This window comes from Panulirus ornatus, chromosome 27 (genome assembly GCF_036320965.1).
Source record: "Panulirus ornatus isolate Po-2019 chromosome 27, ASM3632096v1, whole genome shotgun sequence".
NCBI classification, from domain to species: domain Eukaryota; kingdom Metazoa; phylum Arthropoda; class Malacostraca; order Decapoda; family Palinuridae; genus Panulirus; species Panulirus ornatus.
In genome coordinates this window covers 14,221,068-14,242,990 of record NC_092250.1, presented here as the reverse complement: position 1 = coordinate 14,242,990, position 21,923 = coordinate 14,221,068, and the positions used below count along the sequence as shown (strand labels likewise).

The following is a 21,923-nucleotide window of genomic DNA, read 5'->3' as shown; positions in this document are numbered from 1 at the left end:
AGTAATACACTTGTTTGCAGCAAGTCAACTACGCGGATGCCTTTCTGCAGTGATACTCGGATATATAAGAGGCAGGAATGTCAGGTCGCTGAAGGCAAATGTCGCAAGCTTTGACCCCTCTCTCCATGCTGGTGGACTGAGAGCGGCTATTCTTATGGAAAGAGTCAGGTCATTAATAATCAAAGCGGCATCTTCTGCTCTGCCCCTGCCAAACATCAAGTATGGATGTGACAGGGATGAACTTTGCTCCCGCAGCCGTAAGATAAGCCACCATACACATTTCTCCAGGGATTATTAGGTCAGGTGAGGTCACATGCTGCTGCCACCTGCCACCACATCAGGGCGTTGTCAGTAAGGTAACACCCTTTGGAGCAACAACTGGCGGCAAACAATACTACAAACTCTTGCAATATTCTAGCTCTCGTTCTTAAGTGTAAAAACCACACAATTCCGCCCGTGATCTGTTCCTCATTCTCAGATGAGTGACGTCGCTAATTTTGTAATGGTGCTATTTCCAAGGTACTTAAAGTTTTATACAATGATGCCACTTCCTAGACCTAAGTTCCTAAAGCCAAATTATTTACTAAATTTTGTTTACAGTAATGTATATATATGGGTATTACCTACAGTGTCTGATAGTTCTTTCATATGATGTTTTTGTTCCATTTGCACTATGATTTGGGCACAGCAGCATTCAACGGAAATCCTAATTGATATTATGATCGCAACTGTATCAATGTTGTCCTCTGATTCAGTTTCACATGTGATTAATAAAGCTAACACACACACACACACACACACACACACACACACACCTGATCTATTACGATGTATACGAGATGTTCCACGTTTTTGACCTTGGAGGTCAAGGTGGGAGAGTGCGTGTGCTCTGTGGGAGTCTATGCTGATCTGGTCAGGTCATAACTAGCAGTTTGACGATACTGACCAGGTGGTTTGACGAGGTCACTGTTAAGTAAGAACCTGTTGAAATTATAATTTTGGCCGTTTATGCCATAATAATAGTTATACTGAGTTCATATTTCGACGGACACAACCATAAAGTGGGGCTACCATAGTTAGTAAGAAATCTATTCTCATTCATCCTTCCCAACCTTACACGAGTCATTAATCATTTCGCAATTCATGTCATGACACAATGATTATCTAAGTCTTTGCTCATGCTATGAGGTAATGACATGAGAGGAAACATGACAGAAAGAGTAATGTGCATTTGCCATAGGAGGTCATACAATGCAACTTCTTAATCACATGTATCCATGTTCACTGCTCTTTCAAAATACTAATATATTCATAGTTTGCATCACCATACCATAATTAATGGATTTTCGCGGTTACCTATTAAATATATTCCTGGTCTTTGACTATAGAGTTAAACTACTCTAAACAATGAAAGATATTGAAATATCTTCATAATTCTGGGACATTTCACCTCTCCAGGTGTGTGGGGATCTACATATCTCCCGGCGCCTGTCCACAAAAACTGATATATCTTTTCACTTTTAATAGTGAGCTAGTTACATAAGCCATGAATACTTAAAAACTGAACTTTTGAGAGCAAAAAAATATACGAACTTTCATGTGGAGGGAATAACACGGTGGACTTCAGTGTTCGCCCATTTACTTTTATGCGAAAACAACTGATTGTATATTACTTACTTATCTCGTGTTTAGTAACCATCACATGAGTGATAAGCAACGTTATCATCACCCCCAGAGATAAGAAATGAGGTCATAACCCCTTAACCACCCAACCCACCGTGAGTACGGGATACCCCCAGAGTATCCGGGGGAGCTTTACATGACGAGTGAGGAGGTAGACCAACCCTAGGCTGGTGCATGGCATATGTACAGAATATGTACATCTACATACACCATAATAACGGTAGACTATATGGTATTAATAGTGTGATAGTGAAATCTTAACAAGTCACCATTATAGGATATATCTTAAAAGAGAAGCTTCAGTTCTCCATATGGGAAACTTTAAAGAGACCATCTCGGCTCCAAAGGAAACTTTATTGAGGGACTATATGTCCTCCGTATTATAAGGTTTGCTCATATCAAACGCAGGAGTATCACAAATTTGGTTTTTAAGTGACAGTTTATGAGTGTAAGGGAGAAATCCTTAAACTTGGTGGTGCGTGAATGGGAGAATTTATATCTTTATCCTACCATATTGAGCCCTGATTATTAGTATGTTTTTAGCTTTTTCTTTCTTTTAACTCGTTCTTTAACCCGAGATGGGCATTGCTTAAGGTATGTTACTTGCCCCTGTCAAGACGGTTACTATGAAAAATTATAAGTTATGCTGACAAGTGGCGGCCGTGAAGATCGGGGAAAACGTGAGTGTGTGTATTGAAAGAACGCGAATTACTTCAGAAATCAACAGACCATATGGAAACCATCACCATACTTCGCATGTGATTTATTTTCAATGTTATTTTGAATTGTAAATGATTGTGCTAGTTTTAAATTTACATTCATTTGCTGGGTGTGTTCGGGAGCTCACAGATGTCCCAGTGAGAAGCAACAGATAATGACACTTGTATGTTTCAGTTCTAACATTCAAAGGTAAAAGTTTAGTTGAGCTCCGCATTCCTATTAGCTTTGAACATTATTCGATTTTAGTCTGCAGTGTTAGTTTGGTGCTTAGAGAATACAATTACAGTTGGGCGAATGATTTGCAACATTTTATGAAATGATATTAAATAAGACAATAGCAATAGTAAGGAATGTGCATAAAGGGGAAAATGTGGGGCTGCTTAACATAAAAGTGGGTAAAAGCATGTGTAAAAAATCTAAATAAATAAACTTACAGTTGAAATTTATAGTAGAAATATACAAGAATTAAATACAGGGCTGGTGGCTGATTCATGTTAGAAACTGCAGAAGCTGGTGACTGAGTTTGGTAAAGTGTGTGAAAGAAGAAAGTTAAGAGTAAATGTGAATAAGAGCAAGGTTAATTATTAGGTACAGTAGGGTTGAGAGTCAAGTCAACTGGGAGGTAAGTTTGAATGGAGAAAAACTGGAGGAAGTAAAGTGTTTTAGATATCTGGGAGTGGATCTGGCAGCGGATGGAACCATGGAAGCGGAAGTGAATCATAGGGTGGGGGAGGGGGCGAAAATTCTGGGAGCCTTGAAGAATGTTTGGAAGTCGAGAACATTATCTTGGAAAGCAAAAATGGGTATGTTTGAAGGAATAGTGGTTCCAACAATGTTGTATGGTTGCGAGGCGTGGGCTATGGATAGAGTTGTGCGCAGGAGGGTGGATGTGCTGGAAATGAGATGTTTGAGGACAATATGTGGTGTGAGGTGGTTTGATCGAGTAAGTAATGTAAGGGTAAGAGAGATGTGTGGAAATAAAAAGAGTGTGGGTGAGAGAGCAGAAGAGGGTGTTTTGAAATGGTTTGGTCACATGGAGAGAATGAGTGAGGAAAGATTGACAAAGAGGATATATGCGTCAGAGGTGGAGGGAACGAGAAGTGGGAGACCAAATTGGAGGTGGAAAGATGGAGTGAAAAAGATTTTGAGTGATTGGGGCCTGAACATGCAGGAGGATGAAAGGCGTGCAAGGAATAGAGTGAATCGGAACGATGTGGTATACCGAGGTCGACGTGCTGTCAATGGATTGAACCAGGGCATGTGAAGCGTCTGGGGTAAACCATGGAAAGCTGTGTGGGGCCTGGATGTGGAAAGGGAGCTGTGGTTTTGGTGCATTATTACATGACAGCTAGAGGCTGAGTGTGAATGAATGGGGCCTTTGGTGTCATCCTTTTCAGCTATCTCATATATACAGCCTTTGCAAAGAAGTTTGATGATTACTGTTTACAATGAGGTTTTCATGCATCAGGGTTTCTTTGCAGAACAAATCCTATCAGTGTACTTATGGTGGGGATATCTTATGCCATAAGATATGGCATCCAATCAGTAAGAGACAAGTTTTGTCCTTTTATTACCATCACTGATTGAAGTACTTGTCAGCAAAGTAATAAAACTCAAAATTGAGTATTATTATAAAATTTCAGATCCCCTTTTATTGGATTCTTCCAGCTTTAAGACTGCACTCTACTCAGGAACTGGGAAATGATGCACTCCTTTGGAATGGGAAGGTCCTTGACAAAATTGTGCTCCTTTCTGTTCAATGATTATGATATGACCTTGCATGAATTGACTTTTTGCCTGTGATGTAACCACTGACAGTCTTATCCCAGAAGCATGAAAGATACTGAAAATAGTTACCTCTCAATACATTATTGGAATAAAACATTGACAGGAAATAGCTCTCATATACTCTTCTCTAGATACAGCCTCATTTATCAGCAAAATTCCTTTTTTTATTTTCAAACTACCACCACTAATATGAACAATAGTCAATAAATGCAATGATGTCTCTTCTCCAAGAAAATCAAGAAATTCACCAACAGTGAGGTGCATGAAAATTAGATTCTGACAACTTCTGTTACTATTTTACACATGATTCAATTTAACTGCAAATTATAAAGTGTTCATCAGTGCTGTCACTGCAAAGAAATTTAGGGAGGTAGCAAAATTGTTGTCCACCAACTGTTAATTTACCCTTTCATTTAGAATATTATTGGCTAATCTTTTCAGGATATAAGTAAATATGGACATAGCTCACTCATACATTAATTTCCTTACTTTCAGCTCCCAAATATTACTTGATACATTTCACTGAAATACTGTAAGTCAAGAATGGATTGTGGACCACTACCTGAAACACGGGAGGTACTTTGTGAGCATTTACATGCCAAAGTTCGCTTTCTTAACCCAGCCCTTGCAGACCAGGTAAGTTGAAAGACTGACATTCATATGGTCTTAACATTGTTAAATGATTAATTACTTCAGCATATCTAGGATGCATTTACTGAGGGAAGCAAAGTATGAATTAAATTTTTTTTCTGTTAGTGACATAGTGGAAGTCCTCTATTTTCAGTTTCTTTTCCATCCATGTCTTTGGCATTCACATGTAACATTCTATTGAAGTTTTGAGAATGAGCTTTAGATATCACAGGAATTCAAATATTTTTTAGCTTTTGTCTGTTTAGTAACTGAATGGTAAGGTGCAAGTCTCAAGCTAATAACATAATCAGTGCTTTACTTTCAGGCCATTTGTGTACTTAAAGTCAATGTTCTAATTTTCATCATCATTAGTGCCATCATAATTAGAAGTTGCATCTTTGAAAATCTCTCTCAGCAAATTACAGAGCATCATTTTATTATATCAGGCTCATGTATTGTGACTTTCAGGAATATATTTTGCTGAAATGGGGTTCCAACCCCAACAGGCTGGCAAATGTCAATGATGCCCAGTTTCTTGGGAGTGATGCATTTCCCCTGATGCCCTTGCTGTAGATGTCACTGTAATGAATAGTAATTTTGTTTGTGAGTAATGAAATGTTAAGAAACTCATCTATAAATCTCTGATATATATAATGTACCAAAACTTGAACTCCCTATCTACACCCAGACCCCACTAAACTTTCCATGGTTTTCCCCAGCTGACGGCACTTTACCCCCTGTAATACCCCCTGTATACCAAATAACTCCAATTTACTTTATCCTGTCCATGCCCTTCACTCTCTTAGATATTCAAGCCCCAAGCACTTAAAATCTGTTTCACTCCATCCTTCCATCTCCTTGTCCCCTTCACTTCTGATACACATACATGGATAAAGGCGAGCAAGTGCGAGTGTATGTGTATGTAAATATGTTTCCTGTGGGATAGGGTGGCGCTGGGAATGGATAAAGGCGAGCAAAGGTGAATATGTAGATGTGTATATGTATGTATGTGTTTATATATGTGTGTGTATGTGTATGAGAGTGGATGGATCCTTCTTCATCTGTTTCCTGGCACTTCCTTGCTAACATAGAAAATGGCGATCAAGCATAATGACAATATGAAATATGATATTAAGTCTCCCATTTCCCACTTTAGCAGGGAAGCACCAGGAACAGATGAAGAATAGTTTCATTAGCTCGCATTGATTCTCTAGCTGTTACATACAATGCACCAAAACCGGAGCCACCCATCCACAACTACTTCACATACCCTGATTCAATCCACTGGTAGCACACTACCCCTTGTATATCACATTCCGTGTATTCACTTTAATTTGCATGCCTTACACGCTCCTGCCTGTTCAAGCCTCAAAAACACAAAACATCTTTCACTCCATCCTTCAACCTTCTCCTTGGTTTCCCCATTTTCCTTGTTTCCTCCTTCTGACATGTATACCTTCTTTGTCATCCTTTCTATTAGCCCAAACCATTTCAGCACATCCTCTTCAGCTCTCTCACACATACTCCTCTTACTACCACGTCTCTGTCTTATTCGGTCAACCTTCTCATACCACAGATTGTCCTCAAACATTTCATTTCCAACACTCCACCCATTTCTGTACATCATTGTCAAAGGCCCATGCTATGCTTCCATACAATGCTGAAAGGGCAACTGTATCATCAGACATACACATCTTTGCCCTCACAGACAATGACTAATCTTTCCACAGATTTCTCATTACCCCCTGGACCTTCACCCTCTCAACCCACCCTATGGCTCACCTCTAATCCCATGGTTCCATTTGCTGCCATAGCCACTCCCAGGTGTCTAAAACACTCCACTTCCTCCAGATTCTACCCATTCAAACTCACTATCCAAATAACCTGTCTCTATCCTCTTCTAAACTTAATTACCTTGCTTTTATTCACATTTACTCTCATTTTTTCCTTTCACACACTCTCCTAAACTCAGAAAACGGCCTCAGTTTCTCACTCATGTTTCTCCAGGATATATATATTGAGTAAAACTTTGGCCTAACCCAAAGCCTCTTGCTGAAATTTAAACCTCTAAGTTTGTTAATAAGGATATCATGTTCTCAGATTGCAGTAGAAGGGACTTAAAGTCTTCTACATAAGCAACAGAAGAGTACAAAGGGGATGCAAGAATTTGCATCCTTTTGCAAAATAATAACGAATGGCTGCCAGGTTCAAGAAAAACTACTTAAATCCATAACCTCATTTAGTTACGAGAGCCTATAAAGACAGCTTCTACTATTACCTGCCTTAATTACCTTTCCCATAAGGGCATTTGTAGAAGAGACCTCTACAATAACACAGCCACTTTTGTAAGGATATATCCTAGGACATTATAAACATGCAGTGTTTGGCATTTGGAAGTATGCAAGTGCATGTCTTTGTTCCTTCTTCATCAGCCTCATCCAGTAGGTAAAGGAGAATCCCTCCATCTTTCATGATGATATACATCTTAACTCTGTTCACAGGAAGTTGAATTTCATCAGAGTAAAATAGAGCTTGTGGAGACAAAATTTTTTGTCCATTAGGGAAGTCTAATAAGCAGTCTTAGATATTTACTTTGGTCTGATCTTTCTCTTTTTTTAATGTCATAGTAAATTGATTACAGCACCTTTTACTGTTGGGAATGCTAAGGGACCCTTACGATTAGCAGAAGTCATGAGGAGCTGGAGATGCTCACTGCATAGTGGCCCACCAAATGGTGGAAGGAGAGCTGAAGGCCATTAGGGCAGATGCAATAACGCCTTATTACTTGTATTAGGATATTCAAGACTAATCTACTTTACTTACTGAACACCATCCCATGCCGAAGAATTTTGTTTTTTGATTTTTCAAAATATTTGTCACTGTTCAAGTAAGGAACGAGTTAATTGTCTCTTCTAGGTGACGGACATGTTGGTTAGTGATAGATCAAATGATGAGATTATAGAGCTGCTTACTTCTGATACATTACTGGAGGAGAATGTTGAAAAAGTCATTGCATCTTTATCAGAGTAAGTATCTTCATATTCAATGTACACTAACAAGACAATGCTCTTCTGTAATTTAAATTTTTTTTGTCAAGTATTTCATGTACCATTTTTTTACTGTCTTAAATTATAAATTCTGACACTGATACTTGACTTATTTTCTCTATAAACACACAATCTTTCAGGCTTCAGTGGAGAAACTGGCCCATAATCTTTTCTAAGATGTGTTATTTTATTACCCTCAGTTACTTCCTTGGTAACTTTCTTTATACACAATTAACTGAACCAATTTCAGCAATACTTAAGGTAATGTTGGCTGCCATGATTTTACCCATGGAGGTGAGTGTAGCTCACTAAAATTATGATGAACTAGTGTTTCTTCACCTCTCAGAATTGTACATAGCCTTTAGTGATAACCATTACCTCAATGTCTTTGAATATGCAGACTCTAGTTTTCCATTTCTAATATTCCTTTATCATCATTTTAAGTTTTAGCATTCACTAATAGGCCAGTCAGTAGCACCTCAAGTTCCTGATTTTTATGATCAAGGTGATAGGCAGCATGTCTGTATGCCATACATGAAACAACTACTGGACTGTCCTTTTAACACTATGATTGATATCTTATTGTGGTTACATCCACACACATTCAGACAACCCAGTCTGAGCCTTTGAGGAGGATGAGCACTTCCCATTTGAATCCTTCTTCTGTTTCCCCTTTTAGAAACTGAAATACAAGGAGGAGAGGATTTCCAGCTCCCTGCTCCCACCCTCTTTAGCCACCTTCTATGACATGAGGGGAATACGAAGGGCCATTCTTCATCTGTTTCCTGGCGCTACCTCTCTGACACGGGAAATGACGATCAAGTATAATAAGTAAATCTAGATATTAATATCTAATATCGCAGTTTTTAGCATCTCTGCATAACACAACTTCTAAAGACAGTATTATACCTGTAGCACCTTTGCTTAACATGCAAGCTATTCCCATCATACATTAAGACCAAAACTAAAATATGCTTCTCAGATTTGGTCACTGCAGCTGAAAAAGCACAAAAAATTCAGGGAGAAGGTCCACAGAATGGCAAAAACGATGGTAACAAAATTAAGAGAGCTAACAAGGAAAGGATAGAGGCTTTACACTGACCATTCTTGGTAAAGAGAAGAGTTAGGGTTGACCTGATCACAGCTTTTAAGTTTTGAAGAGAGATCAACAAAATGAACAGTGGACATCAGTTTGAGAGGTGTAGGAATAGAGGAACCAGATGCCACAACATGAAATTAAAGAAACTTTTAAATAAGGATGTAAAGAAATACTTTTATAGTATTAAAGAAGTGGATGATTAGAATAGAATGACTGAGGACATGGTTAATGCAGACATCGTACATAAATTCAAGAGGTTATCTATTAGTAGAGAGTGTTAGAGATGGGGCCCCATGAATGTAAAACTTCCTCCCTGCACAACACAAATAGGTTATTACTTGAAAGGACTCTATTATACCCTTAAGTCCATATTTTATCCAGATAGTGAAGATGACTGAATCAGTGCAAAATTTGCATGCATTCATTGGGCAAATACTGTCATTTAATTAGAAAGTTCTTTAGGAGTACTGATATATTATTAACTATTTTTCCAGAATGAATATAACTTGGGGATGATATTGAAGGAGTAAATGTGATGTTAAGAATCATGAGTGTTACTAGACACTGCTTGCAAGTGGTTGCAGTGAGAAGTCACCTTTAACAGGGCTCTATCATGGTCAAAGATGAGTGGTTCATCATTTCCCTAATCCAACTTAAGAGTGCAGCCTTGAAGCTGAGAAAACCTCAAAAGAATTTTGTTCAACACTTCCCCTACTACCGTGTTCAAGAACCTGATTAAACAACCAAAGTGACATTATATATCCTTGACTGAGACCCTTCGCTGGGAATCAATCACCCTTTTTCCTTCCTACTCAAGCATATACCTGTAAAAGGTACTCACTGTATTTAGTGACAACATTTAACCCATATATTCCTCTTGATCCATTAATGCCACATCCAATTTACTCTCTTTGCAAGGATTTCTCAGATACATTCTTCACAGCACACACCTGATCTACACACTCTCTGCCTCACTTGATGCTATATTGTTCCTCCTCGATCAAATGTCTGCATGCCACCATATACAGCATCAATTACAAATAGTTCAAAGTAAGTCATACCTTACCTGCCTGGTCATCCACCCCATAAAAGCAAACCACAAAACTAACAACCCAGCAACCATAAGCATTCAACACCTACACAACAATACAATCTTACCTCAATGCTCAGCACTCAGTTATTTGCAACAGCACTAGATCCCTCCCACCCAAACCACAACATAACCAACCTATAACCTCTAAATAGAAATCAAAACCTTACCCCTGCTTACTACTTCAACAGCCTATATACTTCTAACACTGATGCATGGATGTCTCAATATGCTCTGTGCAAGAGACTCCCACTAGAAGCAGTACACTTCCTAAGCTTTAGAAATTAACTAAAAATCCATCATTGGGTCTGTAAGTGTATTTTAAGGTTTGAAATGCATGCCAACATTTCACACATTATCTGAATGTGCACCAACCTTTCATCTGGCCATAGCTACCATGCACCTTGAGCTAAGCAGGGCGCCCTACCCACACTTCACACCAATCATGTCTATGCTCTCACACATGATAGTATAGTATTAAGGTTCATCAGCATCTAAGTTGTTCCCAGTCCCAGGCACAATGGAATTCACAAACATCAGTCCCAGGATTCAGTGAATTTCCTGGGATCCAGTATATATCTTAAAATAGTAAAGGCATACTTTAATAAATGAAACACATAGTAAAAGAAGCTTGTTTAATCAGGATAAATTAGCATGCAAACTATATGGAATATTAATGCATATGAAAGAAACAATGTAAATTATGAATGTCATCAATAAGAATATTAATAATGACCTGTTGAATACAAATTTGCTGTTACAATACAGAAAATATAATGATAATGGAATATATTAAGATGTATACCGAGAATTATCTTTATGTAGTATTGATACAAAATATAATGAAACCAAATTAAGTGCTGGTATTCCTGATACAAAATTTACATGCTATCAAAATCTTACAGTATAAAGTATAAATCAGTCAGCATTCACTGACTTAAAATAGTTTTTTGAAAAAACACAAATGATCAATAATACAGTCTCAACTTTGTTCAGTGTTTTGCAATAATAAGACTCATGACACAGAGACTTTCTCAAGCTTATTCCTTTGGTCTTTCCAATTACTAGATTTGCTCATTAGATTATAGAAATGATGTTGGGTATTCCCTTTGATTAGGAACTACAGAATTGTCAATTTTACCCCTGGCAATACCAGAATCCCCCTTGACAAAACCTGTACAGTATGCATCTCAGTGTAAGAATTACTCTGGTATACATAGGTAATATTTAGGGCACTAATATATGAACAAAAGCTAGAATTAATGAAAGACCAAAAACCTTCTCAAATGTATAATTATAAACATCTGTGTACTAGTGGTATTACCATCTCATCAAATTTGCTTTGTCATGATGATGTTAGTACAAGATATCTGATGTTTAAGAAATTGGTGTATAAAGCAACGAGCTATGAACGAATGGTTGTAAAAAAAAAAAAAAAAGCCTTGTATGGCCAAACATTTTCCTTAGATTAATTGTTATTTTAGACATACTATGTATATATGCACTAGCGGTTATTCTTAACAATCTGACTGTGATGGTGGCGTTGGTATAATTTGTTAACAAATTACACCAGTTGTTTATCAACATTGCGGTTTTTATAAGTATTGTCATGTCTAAGATGTGGTTTCTATTACTATGGTTGAAAAAAACAGAAACAAATGAAAATAATATTAGATTGGAGATACTTTAAAGATTCTGAAGTTGTTGAACACTGTCCTGACACTGCTAAGGTATGCTCACTTCCAGCAATGTAAGGTCTATCATTACAGATTCTGTTATGATCAAAGATTTTTCACACCTTCATGTACCATCTCAATTGTTCCTTCATTATCATTATCTATTTGCTCTGGATCAATGAAATTTTTGAGGAATATATATAACTCGTGTGTGTGTGTGTGTGTGTGTGTGTGTGTGTGTGTGTGTGTGTGTGTTTTTGAATACCTAATTGTGCATACACAGAGGGATTTTTTTATAATATTTACCAAATGATATTTAAAATTTTGAATAGAGTTATACATGGTTATAGTTATGCATGATTGAACCTGTATGAGTTACACAAGACCAGAAATTACTATCCCCCACTAACTCCATTCCTATTTACAGTACAAGGAGTAGACCTGATGCATCCAGCTTCTCAGTTCTTTCATACACACCCTCAACCTATATTCAGTGAGTTGAAGTGAGACATGAACTTTCTTGCATATGTAAGCACTTCATACTTTTTCACTTTGAACACAAGTGGAGACATGGCACGAGACCAAAGTCTCCATTTACAGTTACACTGCACCCTGTCAGAAAAAAATACAATACTAAAAAAAAGGAAGAAAATTAAATCATACAATATGGACTTTTTCAGGCCTAACTCAGAGGTGCGAGAATCTCTTGGAGTAGCACTTTTCCAAGCAGTGTCAGCACTTGAACAAGAACTTTGTGCTCAGGTATGTAGTTTTTGTAGAGGTCCCATTCCTGATAAAAGATATCAGAACTTATCAGAACTGAAAACAGCTCTGATAAGATATGTAGATGAACATTTTGAAGAGTTCAACATTTAGGTAACAGGGCTATGCCTTATTCACATTAATTTTGTTTTATCCTTAGGAATTAAACATGTACACATATCCGACAAGATATTTTAATATGCTCCAAGCCATTTGACCATCCCACTGCTTGAGGCATTTACTTTCAATAGTATTCATGAAAGTTTAGCATTCCCACCTTAAGATGGCTTTGTTGCAAATATGTAAGTATTCATTTGAAGATAATTTTTTTGTGTTGCAAGAATGTTTTAGAAGAACAAATGTGGGAGAAATATTTAATAATTTTGAGGCTAACATGCTTGCTTCTTGTATAAAAAATTCATCAAACATATTTCATTGCTTTGACATTATTTTCTTCTGATAAAAGAATTGTCTCCAATGTTTACTTAGTGGTTCACCTGAGAAGAGCAACTGGAAAAGGGTTTTTGACTTTAATGGGATATGCAACCAATCTCACCCTTAAATGAATTTCAAAAGGAACACAGAGTCCTTCAGTCCTCAGTCTACAATTTGTTTGGTCTACTTACATTGTGCTAATGTCTTGCATGGTAAGATATGATATGCAATTGATATCAGTTTCTGTGGCTAGTGCTTAACATCTTCAATCAGAAAGTTTTTGAGAAACCTAATTTTCATCCTGCCTCTGTGGCTCCTGTACACTCATGGATTCGATTGATTTATTTTTTGTTGTATACATTCATGCTTAGAAATTCAGAGTGTTTAAGATGTTATTGGAAACCCAGAATTTTATATATCTATCTATCTTGGGGAAATCTTACAAAGGTTGTAGCCATGGCAAAGAGTCTCCTCATTTCTCTGTCCCAACATGCCTCCCTCGCATATAATACTGAATAAGGTAATAGTCTTTGAGATGTTGAGGGATGATGTGAGTGATTCTCTTTGGTGATAATCCAGCAATCTTTGCTTGTGTTTAACAAAAACAGAAATGCATTTACACAATTATTGTTCCAGTTGGAGTTATTGTTGTTTCCCCATAACTTTTCAGGGCATTTTATTTATTAGAACATACAATGTATTCTATTTTTAATAACATACAAGGTATTTTTTCATTTAGCTGAAGACTTTAGGTGGTTTTGATATCCACATTTGATCGTGCTCATGGAGCTGAGACCATTGGCTTAGTACATGTATTTTGGCTGGAAAACAAAATTTAGAATTTCTGAGCTAATGATTTTGTTTTTATGCAAAACTGTCCATTATTATATTGATTTTAGTAATGGGCCTCCTGATCGTATATATCAGTGTTTACATTTTAAGTCAGCATAGTCATGTGCACCTTTTAAGAAAAACATTGAATTAGGCTTTAAAGAAGGTAAACAAGGTATTGTAGAAGGTGAATAAGAGTAGAAGGGAGGTATGTTAAACAAATCTGGGAGAATGCTACTAACAAAGGATATGATTTGTAAGAGATACAGTAAATATATTGACAAACTGATCTGAGATGTGAAAAAGACATCTGTTCGCATAAGAGGAATAGAATTATGGAGAAATAAAAATAAATATATGGAAGAGGAAGACAGTACTTTTAAAAAAAGGAAAATCTTGGGCTATAATTTAAGTGATGAGAGAGAGTGAGGAGTGGAGTTGAAAATGCAACAGAAAGGACGCCTGATGTTTGGTCAAAGGCAATAAGTCCATCACTGTTTAAAGGAAATGGGAGTAAAACTCAGAGAAATGAACCTCCTTTTCATATTTGGTATGGTGTATGGTAAGATAGTGATCATTTATATAAAAAGAATTAACAAGTCCCATGTTCATGAAGAACAAGGTTGGTGTAGAAAGGGAAGAGGGTATGCAGGTCTGATTTTTACTTTTAGCCAAGTTGTGGAGGAAGGTTTAAGGGAAGAATGGGTTAAGCAGCATTTATGGATTTAGAAAAGGAACATAATAAGGTAAACAGAAGAACAGCTTGGGAATTTTTGAACATAATGTTGACTTCATTTCTGTCAAGAGATTTTTACAAGAAAGTAATGCATGTGTGAGTTTAAGAAGAGATATGACTGAATAGTTTGTAGTAAATGTGAAGTCCATTAAGGTTGTATGATGTCACCTTAGTTATTTGATAATTTTATGGATGAGAGTGCTACATCTCTGTGGAGGAACAAATTGGAAACTGCTACAGTTGTTGTATGGAGATGATGCTGTGTTGTTAGCTGAGCCAGAGTGAGTTGGAAAGAATGGCAGGCTGGTTCAGTTATGTATACAAGAGGAGGATGCTGACATGTATACAAGAGGAGGATGCTGACATATGTATGCAAGAGGAGGATGCTGAAAGTAAATGTGAATAAAAGTAGGATACCATTTTTGGATTGGAAAGGGATGTCAAATGGTAAAATAAGTTTACATGTTGAAAAACTGGATGTTGAGGATAGGTTCAGTTATTTTGGAGTAAAGTGTAGGAAGGAGCAAAGTGGGAAAGGGGTAGTTGAAAATAGTCATGAAAGAGTCAAAACATAATGTAATTTCATCTCACAAACTCAAAGCTTCAGATCCTACCCCAGGATTAATACACTCCTTGCTATCACAACTTGAGCCTCGGAAAACCTTGCAGAATAAAAAATTCCTAACATGTTCATGTTGAAAAACTGAACAAGGGCACTATAGTAAAAACTTTTTCCAAGATTTGCAGTGCTGGTTCCCCATTTGTGTATAACTGAAAGAAGCAAAATAAGATTCTTTCATATAATGATAATGAAAGTTTACTGAATTTCAAACATCAGAAGAAAAACAAATCATAAATGAGTTAATGAAGTATACCAAAGGTATATCCAATCCTGTTTTCAAAGAGGTGACCAAGAACTTAGTGATGCACCTGCTGTGTATCATCATCTAATGCAGATATAATGAAACAAGCAGTAACTCTAGAAAATAAAGAGAGAGAAGGCAGTGATGAAAAAGATTAGGATAAAGTCGAAGAGGGAATTTCCAATGATATGTTAACCAGTGAAATGATAGCAAGACCACAGCAACAAAGTTTATTACAGAACAAGAAATCACAAATACCTACATGTTTAGCTTGCATAGGGGTTCCTGTACTTTGATTTGTTCTTATTTTAGTTGGAAAACAATGTAATCTCTGCACAGGCACCTGTATTATGTGTAATTTTCTCTCTGAATAAAACAACCGTAACCTGTGAAAATGTGAATACCTCCCTTCCATTTCCATCTTTAACTTCTGGCTTAACTCTAAGAGCTTTAAGTGCATGCATAGCTCACTTATTTAGTCCTTCATTTAGTCCTTTAAGTTTACTTTTAGAGAAAATTTGATCTTTGAAATTGTAGTTTGTGAAATAGAGGGCTTGACTTTGCTTTGACGCTCACCTTTTTATGTCTATTAGGTCTACACTACATTATGAATGAAACCTGCTGTGCCAGCAGCAACTGATAGATGAACTCCAGATATCTGTTTGTTTGATGCTTTGTGGTCACTTTTGTTAAATTTTGGTTTGCTGTTATTTACGGCAGACCAGTCAAGCCTATTTGTCAAATTTAGGCTGGTATAGGCCTTCCAGCTCGCACACTATCATGATACAGCTTCTATGAATCAAAACTACTTATCTCTTCTCTGAACTACTTATATAAGTATTCATCACATATAGTTTCCTCACAAGGATATTTCAGTCTTATTACTGTTGTTTGTATTTTTATAGATCACTGGAATGCTGCTAGAACTTCCTGTACTAACCCTCACCCAGCTGTTAAATGATGATAGGGCCTTGAAGGAAGCAGTTAACAAGGCCCGAGGAGAATACATGAAATATATACAGGTTAGTTGATACTGGATTGTTGTGAGTGTAGGAATAGTGTATGGATGGTAATTCTACAATGTAAGTTAGTTGTATTTTAAAACTGATATTTCAATGTATGATTTCAATATATTCCTACATTATTCTCCATGAGGACTGATGAAATAAAGCATTGTGCATGCCCCTGCAGATAAGATAAATGCTTACATTAATATTCCAGGATTTCCATATTTGGTTAAAACCTTCTTGTAAATATGAATACCCATTGTTGACCATGAACATGCTCATGATAGTCAGTTATTAATATCATTACACTATACATCTTCTGCCTCTTTTTGAAGCTGCTTATTGGTCAAATCCCCAACCACAAGTGTTTTCTTCTTAGATACTCAAAGATATTTATGCTAACTATGTATAACTGACCTGAACATTCCATTTGTTCATCTGGCTTACACAGCTTGTCTTAACCTAATTGCTGTTTGTAACTTCTTACACTAAGGCACGTAGGCTTGTCTTTATATAAAAATTGAAGTATCTATTGGGAAGAACACAACTTGTGTATCAAGATCCCCCAGTCCCCACCTAATTCATGGTGTGTGGCATGGAATCACTTGGCTTATATATTGTCAGTCCTTCACCTCATATTTATGCTATGAAATAGTTGGGGACCATGGCTGCCTCAAGGGTAGGAAACTGCAGATAACTCTTTGCAGGGTCAAAGATTTTCATGCAAATGAAGTCAATATTCAGATGGAATAGCTTTTCTTTTCTTTGGCACCATTTGTTATGGTCTTTGTACCTTTCTAGATTGTCTCTTGCCTTTTGAGACGGTCTTGTTTTCCCACAGTCTTGTTTTCTTCCATGCATGATAAATGTGGAGAGGTTTTGAAAAAAAAATGGGAACAGACTCAAAAGGTATTTTAGGCCCAGTTAGTATAGGAGAGTAATTGCTAGCTAAACCATCTTTGGCACTGGTTCACCTTAAGAGCACTGTTTTTGCTCAGTTTTTGAGCTACAATGTAATGAAATATCCAATGGCACACTCAACCAGGAGCTCCTAGTCTACTCTGAGAATCTTATTAAAACAAGAGCTCTCTCGACCTGAGTCATCACCGGGGAATACAGGAGATGAATTTTAGAAATCCTCATTTCCAGGAGGTTCATCTGCCTTGGCGAATTTGCTGTTGATGAAATAGTTAACCTTTTTGATGATTAAGTGTACTAGAATAGAAAGTGCACTAGAATAGAAAGTGCACTAGAATAGAAAGAAGTGCAAAATGCAATTTTGTCCAGAACAAAGAATCTCTTTCTCGGAGCAACAGGTCTCGGATTATTTTGTCTTTTGGCCTGGAGGAATTTATTTCATCACTCTTAAGATTGCGTTGGCATCTGTAGAATTTGGTTTTAATACCAGTCATGCCTGGAGGAAACTTGAACTTTCCCTATTCTTTTTTAATTCTTGATAGATCTTTTTAGCTTCTATTTCAATACCAATTCTTGCATGACTGTTCTTATAAGTTAGACACCAGTGCTCAGGTACTTGGTTATAGTTTTGATTCTAAGCAAGTTTTCACTGAGATCCACTGAATGATTTTAGTTTTCACTGATGTTTCAGAAATGCCCATTTTAGCAACGATAACTGCCAGTGGGTTAAGGCATGTAAAATGTCAGTTCGTAGCTGCTTAGCAGATCTGTCCCTTGGAAAAAATGGGTCAGTGACATCACTCCCTGAATGAAGGCAGGTGCAGTATCAAAAGATACTGGCTTGTGATTATGGGATATGCTTGCATTACCGTCAGAGTCAAATGGAATGTTAGAAGGCCCTAAATCTGTAAATTCCCAATGGATATCTCATTAATGCTGCCTAAGAGGGGAAAGTTTTCTCAAACTTCAAAACTTGCATTTCTTCCTCATATTTTATAAATAATCATAACTGTTCAAATCTTTCTGGAAAACCCTGAATTTTTTGTAATTTTTTTCCTGCTCAGCAGTGCTCTAGTCTTTTTATTTTATTCACAAAATTAGCAAAGCCTACATCAGCTCCAGCAAAGAAGATCCGTCTTCTTCTGCAGCAAGATACTTCTGAGTAGGAATAAGTATCTTCTTTATCAAAGCCAAATTTCTCATTTTACTTGATGTGTTGTCTTGAATACCCTCTTATCATGTCTCTCATGTTTTACTCTCAATTAAGGACAAATATATTAATGCATGTCTCTCTTATAGGGAGAAGAACTCAAGAGAGATGTTTCATCTGCTCCAGCTATTCCTCTCAGCAAAGAAAAAGAGGAGTTGGGAGAAGTTATATATGAAAAACTGTTTTTAAAATACCCCTCAGAAGCAGCAAAGCTAACAGGGATGCTTTTGCAGATGGACTATAAAGACCTTGTTCGAGTGATTGCTGAACCAGACCTTCTTAAGAATAAAGTGGAACTAGCACTAACTGTTCTCAGAAATGAATATGGAACTCAATCGTAGGATAATAATGTGTAGAGTGTGAGAGGGATTGGGAAGTAGTAAAATGGATTAATATGACACATGAAAGATTGTATTTTCTATGAAAGAATCTTTTTATACTGCTTTTTGTTTATTTTATATTGTCAGTAGTATTATACATAAATATTTGAAAGAACATACTGTTATTAAGGGGATATCATGGCACTGCAGCACTCTGCTCTCAGCCCAAGAAACATGTATGGCAGCATTAGCTAATGTTGCTCATTGTATATGTACAAAGATGGTCACTATCACTCCACAGACACTACCACTGAGATAATCCCTCTTACCTGGAAGATTGTCACTTTATAAAGAGTGGGAAATTGCATAAAGGATGTTACCATATTTTTAATGATAATAATAGCTATTTATTTTATGAACATAATCTGTCACACAAACATATGATTTGGTTAGGGGTAATCTCAGGTTTTGAAATATGAAATAGAATAATCAAATTTAAACATTACAAAGAGAGAAATTCGGAGTATTGTAGGACTTGTTTGATTACTTTACAATAAATAGTTACGCTAAAGGCATTAATTCCTCTAATCGTGTGGATACATTTTTTCTGTAACAAGGTTAATAATCTTAACTCCATATAAATCTGTTTATCACTAACTTTAGTAACTTTCACAGTGAAAGTTTGATTACCCTGCCACAGTAGATGACTGGAAAGAGTTGGATACCTATACATTTTTTGTCTGCATTAATCATATAAAACAATAAAGAAAGATTGATTATGCAATACTGTATTGTGTATATATGATAACCCAAAAAAAAAGTATTGGAGTACCTCTTAGGTCAAGTAAGGATACAGGTGAAGGGGAACCTCCACTGAAGTTGCCTTGATTGTGTCATACTCATGGCATTTTGAAGGCCTAGTATTATCTATTGCATTTCATTTCTGAAAATTAGTTTTTTGTTGACTACCTAATGTTACATGCTTCTGCTTCCCTATTGTACTGTTTTTTAGCTGACACTGTTAATGGATGACAGTTTTACTGATAAGTCCAATACCAGTGAAAGCACCCACTGAAAACAGAGCAAGGGACTCCAAACAAAAGCAACTCATAAATGCTTGAAAAGGGGTGTCTCTTGTTAGATTTCCAAAAGCTGGATAACCATACTTTTGAAGGATGATCAGTAATCATCATATTACCTCACACACATGAGGGGGAGGGGGATGTTATTCCATGTGTGGCGAGGTGGCGATGGAAGTAAATGGAGGCAGACAGTATGAATTATGTACATGTGTATATATGTATATGTCTGTGTGTGTGTATATATGTGTACACTGAAATGTATAGGTATGTATATTTGCGTGTATGGACGTGTATGTATATACATGTGTATGGGGGTGGGATGAGCCATTTCTTTCGTCTGTTTCCTTGCGCTACCTTGCAAACGCGGGAGACAGCGACAAAGCAAAATAAATAAAAATAAATGAATCCTAGTAGATAGTGGAGATAATGAGATATCTGGAAGTCAGATAATTGTACCAATCCTGTACATGATGAAGGATCAACTGCATCAAGCCTCTCAGCTCTTTCACACAAATATTCTGAACTTCATTCTAGTGTGAATGAGCAAAATGTCATAACGGGGACTGAAACATGGTTGTACTCCCACTACAATGTGTACATGCTCTTGACTGGGATATGTACCCGTTATAAGTTATCGCTAGACCACTTGTGAAGGTACCAGCATTTAATGCTGATACCTTCAACCTAATTATAAACATATATACCATGAATTTATGAACAAATGGTCAAAAACAGTATACCAACACACTGTATGACTGAACAAAATTTGAAATATTCGTGATACTTTTACTTCTCTGGAATCATAAATACCATGCACTATATTACCATAAGTAGTGATCATCCAAAATGATCATACAAATTCAAGACTAAGATATTTGACAATGTATTATTATACACTGGATGATGGACATAAATTTAAACCATCAGGACCATATATGAAAATTACCCTTCAACAGCTTAAAATGTCAGCAATACATAGTAAAGCAGTCCATACAGTCACTTTAGATTCTAGTGGCCATCAATGGCTCCCTGCTATCTGTGACATCAAAATGCATTCAGCTTATCTCCACATATCAACAATTTTCACCCATAGTCTACCTGAACTGGGCCTCTCCACATTGGTCTCCACAGTAAACACAGTCCACCATTGAACATCAGCAGGACTGACATGAAAGTGACGAGTTTGGCTGCTCTTGTACATGATCTGCATCCAACCCCAAGAACACAGCTACTCTACTTCAACCAGCTACCACAAGCAAGTGGCAACCAATGAGGAGAGAATGTGGCTGACATCACTGGTGTCTAGGAACTCTGATCAGTTCATGTCCTCCCTTTGCTTTTGTCAACTACATTAAAAAATACTGCACATTAGGAACAAGACAAAAGTTTATAAAAATCTGACTCTGCAAAGACATAATCCAAAGTACCACACAGCATTAAACTACTGAATAACCAAGTGTCTTGTTATCACCCCAAACTAAACTGCAATTTGTAGCAAAATGGACACCATCAATTCTAGAGTAATGACATAACAGCTTCCATTCTACATAGTATATTCACATGATAATTACCCCAAGACCAATTTCTATGAAAGAGACCTCTGTTACCTACAACTTCTTTCCAAAGGCTCCTGCAGCCCAAAGCTTTGTCACTTTCAGTAGCAGGTACATGCAGACTCCTTTGGAGTGAAGTTCTTTTAGAGTGACTGTATGCCTAGTGATGCAGCCTTACCAGGACCAATTTTTATGTTACCCAGGACTTCTTCCTAAGGCTGCTGCAGCCCAAGATTGTGCTACTTTCAGTAGCAAGGAAATGTAGACCCCATTGGATAGAAGTTTTTTCAAGAGAATGTACTCCCAGTGACACAGCCTCACCAAAGGTGACTTTTCGCCTGCAGTGAAACCCCTCTCAAATCCTTGAGAAGTAATAAAAAGTGAAATGTGGGTGTTTGTTGAATGGTGAAAAGTGACACTGGACAACAAATGAGCAGATGGTGATTGGTAAATGAGTGAAGGATGAGTGGTTG

At 37.0% G+C, this 21,923-nt stretch overlaps 2 protein-coding genes across 9 annotated transcripts in view; one reads left to right on the top strand and one right to left on the bottom strand.

Annotated features, from left to right (window-relative positions):
• LOC139757588 (thyrotropin-releasing hormone receptor-like) overlaps window positions 1-21,923 on the bottom strand; it is an 833,567-nt gene that overhangs the window by 727,721 nt on the left and 83,923 nt on the right. The gene's annotated exons all lie outside the window — the stretch shown is intronic.
• Window positions 1,504-19,604, top strand: LOC139757582 (uncharacterized). Of its 8 annotated transcripts, none has more exons than XM_071678192.1 (7): window positions 1,504-1,526; window positions 4,687-4,827; window positions 7,738-7,847; window positions 12,161-12,226; window positions 12,414-12,495; window positions 16,266-16,382; window positions 18,585-19,604. In XM_071678192.1, the coding sequence occupies exons 2-7, from the start codon at window positions 4,735-4,737 to the stop codon at window positions 18,834-18,836; spliced, it is 720 nt and encodes a 239-aa protein (XP_071534293.1). In that variant the 5' UTR covers window positions 1,504-1,526; window positions 4,687-4,734; the 3' UTR covers window positions 18,837-19,604. The 8 variants fall into 8 exon arrangements, with proteins under 8 accessions (XP_071534293.1, XP_071534295.1, XP_071534290.1 ...); XM_071678194.1 differs by lacking the exon at window positions 1,504-1,526 and adding an exon at window positions 1,646-1,778; XM_071678189.1 differs by lacking the exon at window positions 1,504-1,526 and adding an exon at window positions 1,716-1,834.

Excerpts from the sequence above, each read along its gene's own strand:
- LOC139757582 (XM_071678192.1), top strand. The coding sequence starts at position 4,735 with ATGGATTGTGGACCACTACCTGAAACACGGGAGGTACTTTGTGAGCAT. Across the intron at positions 4,828-7,737 it reads ACCCAGCCCTTGCAGACCAG|GTGACGGACATGTTGGTTAG; the intron begins GTAAGTTGAAAG and ends TGTCTCTTCTAG. Across the intron at positions 12,496-16,265 it reads AACAAGAACTTTGTGCTCAG|ATCACTGGAATGCTGCTAGA; the intron begins GTATGTAGTTTT and ends GTATTTTTATAG.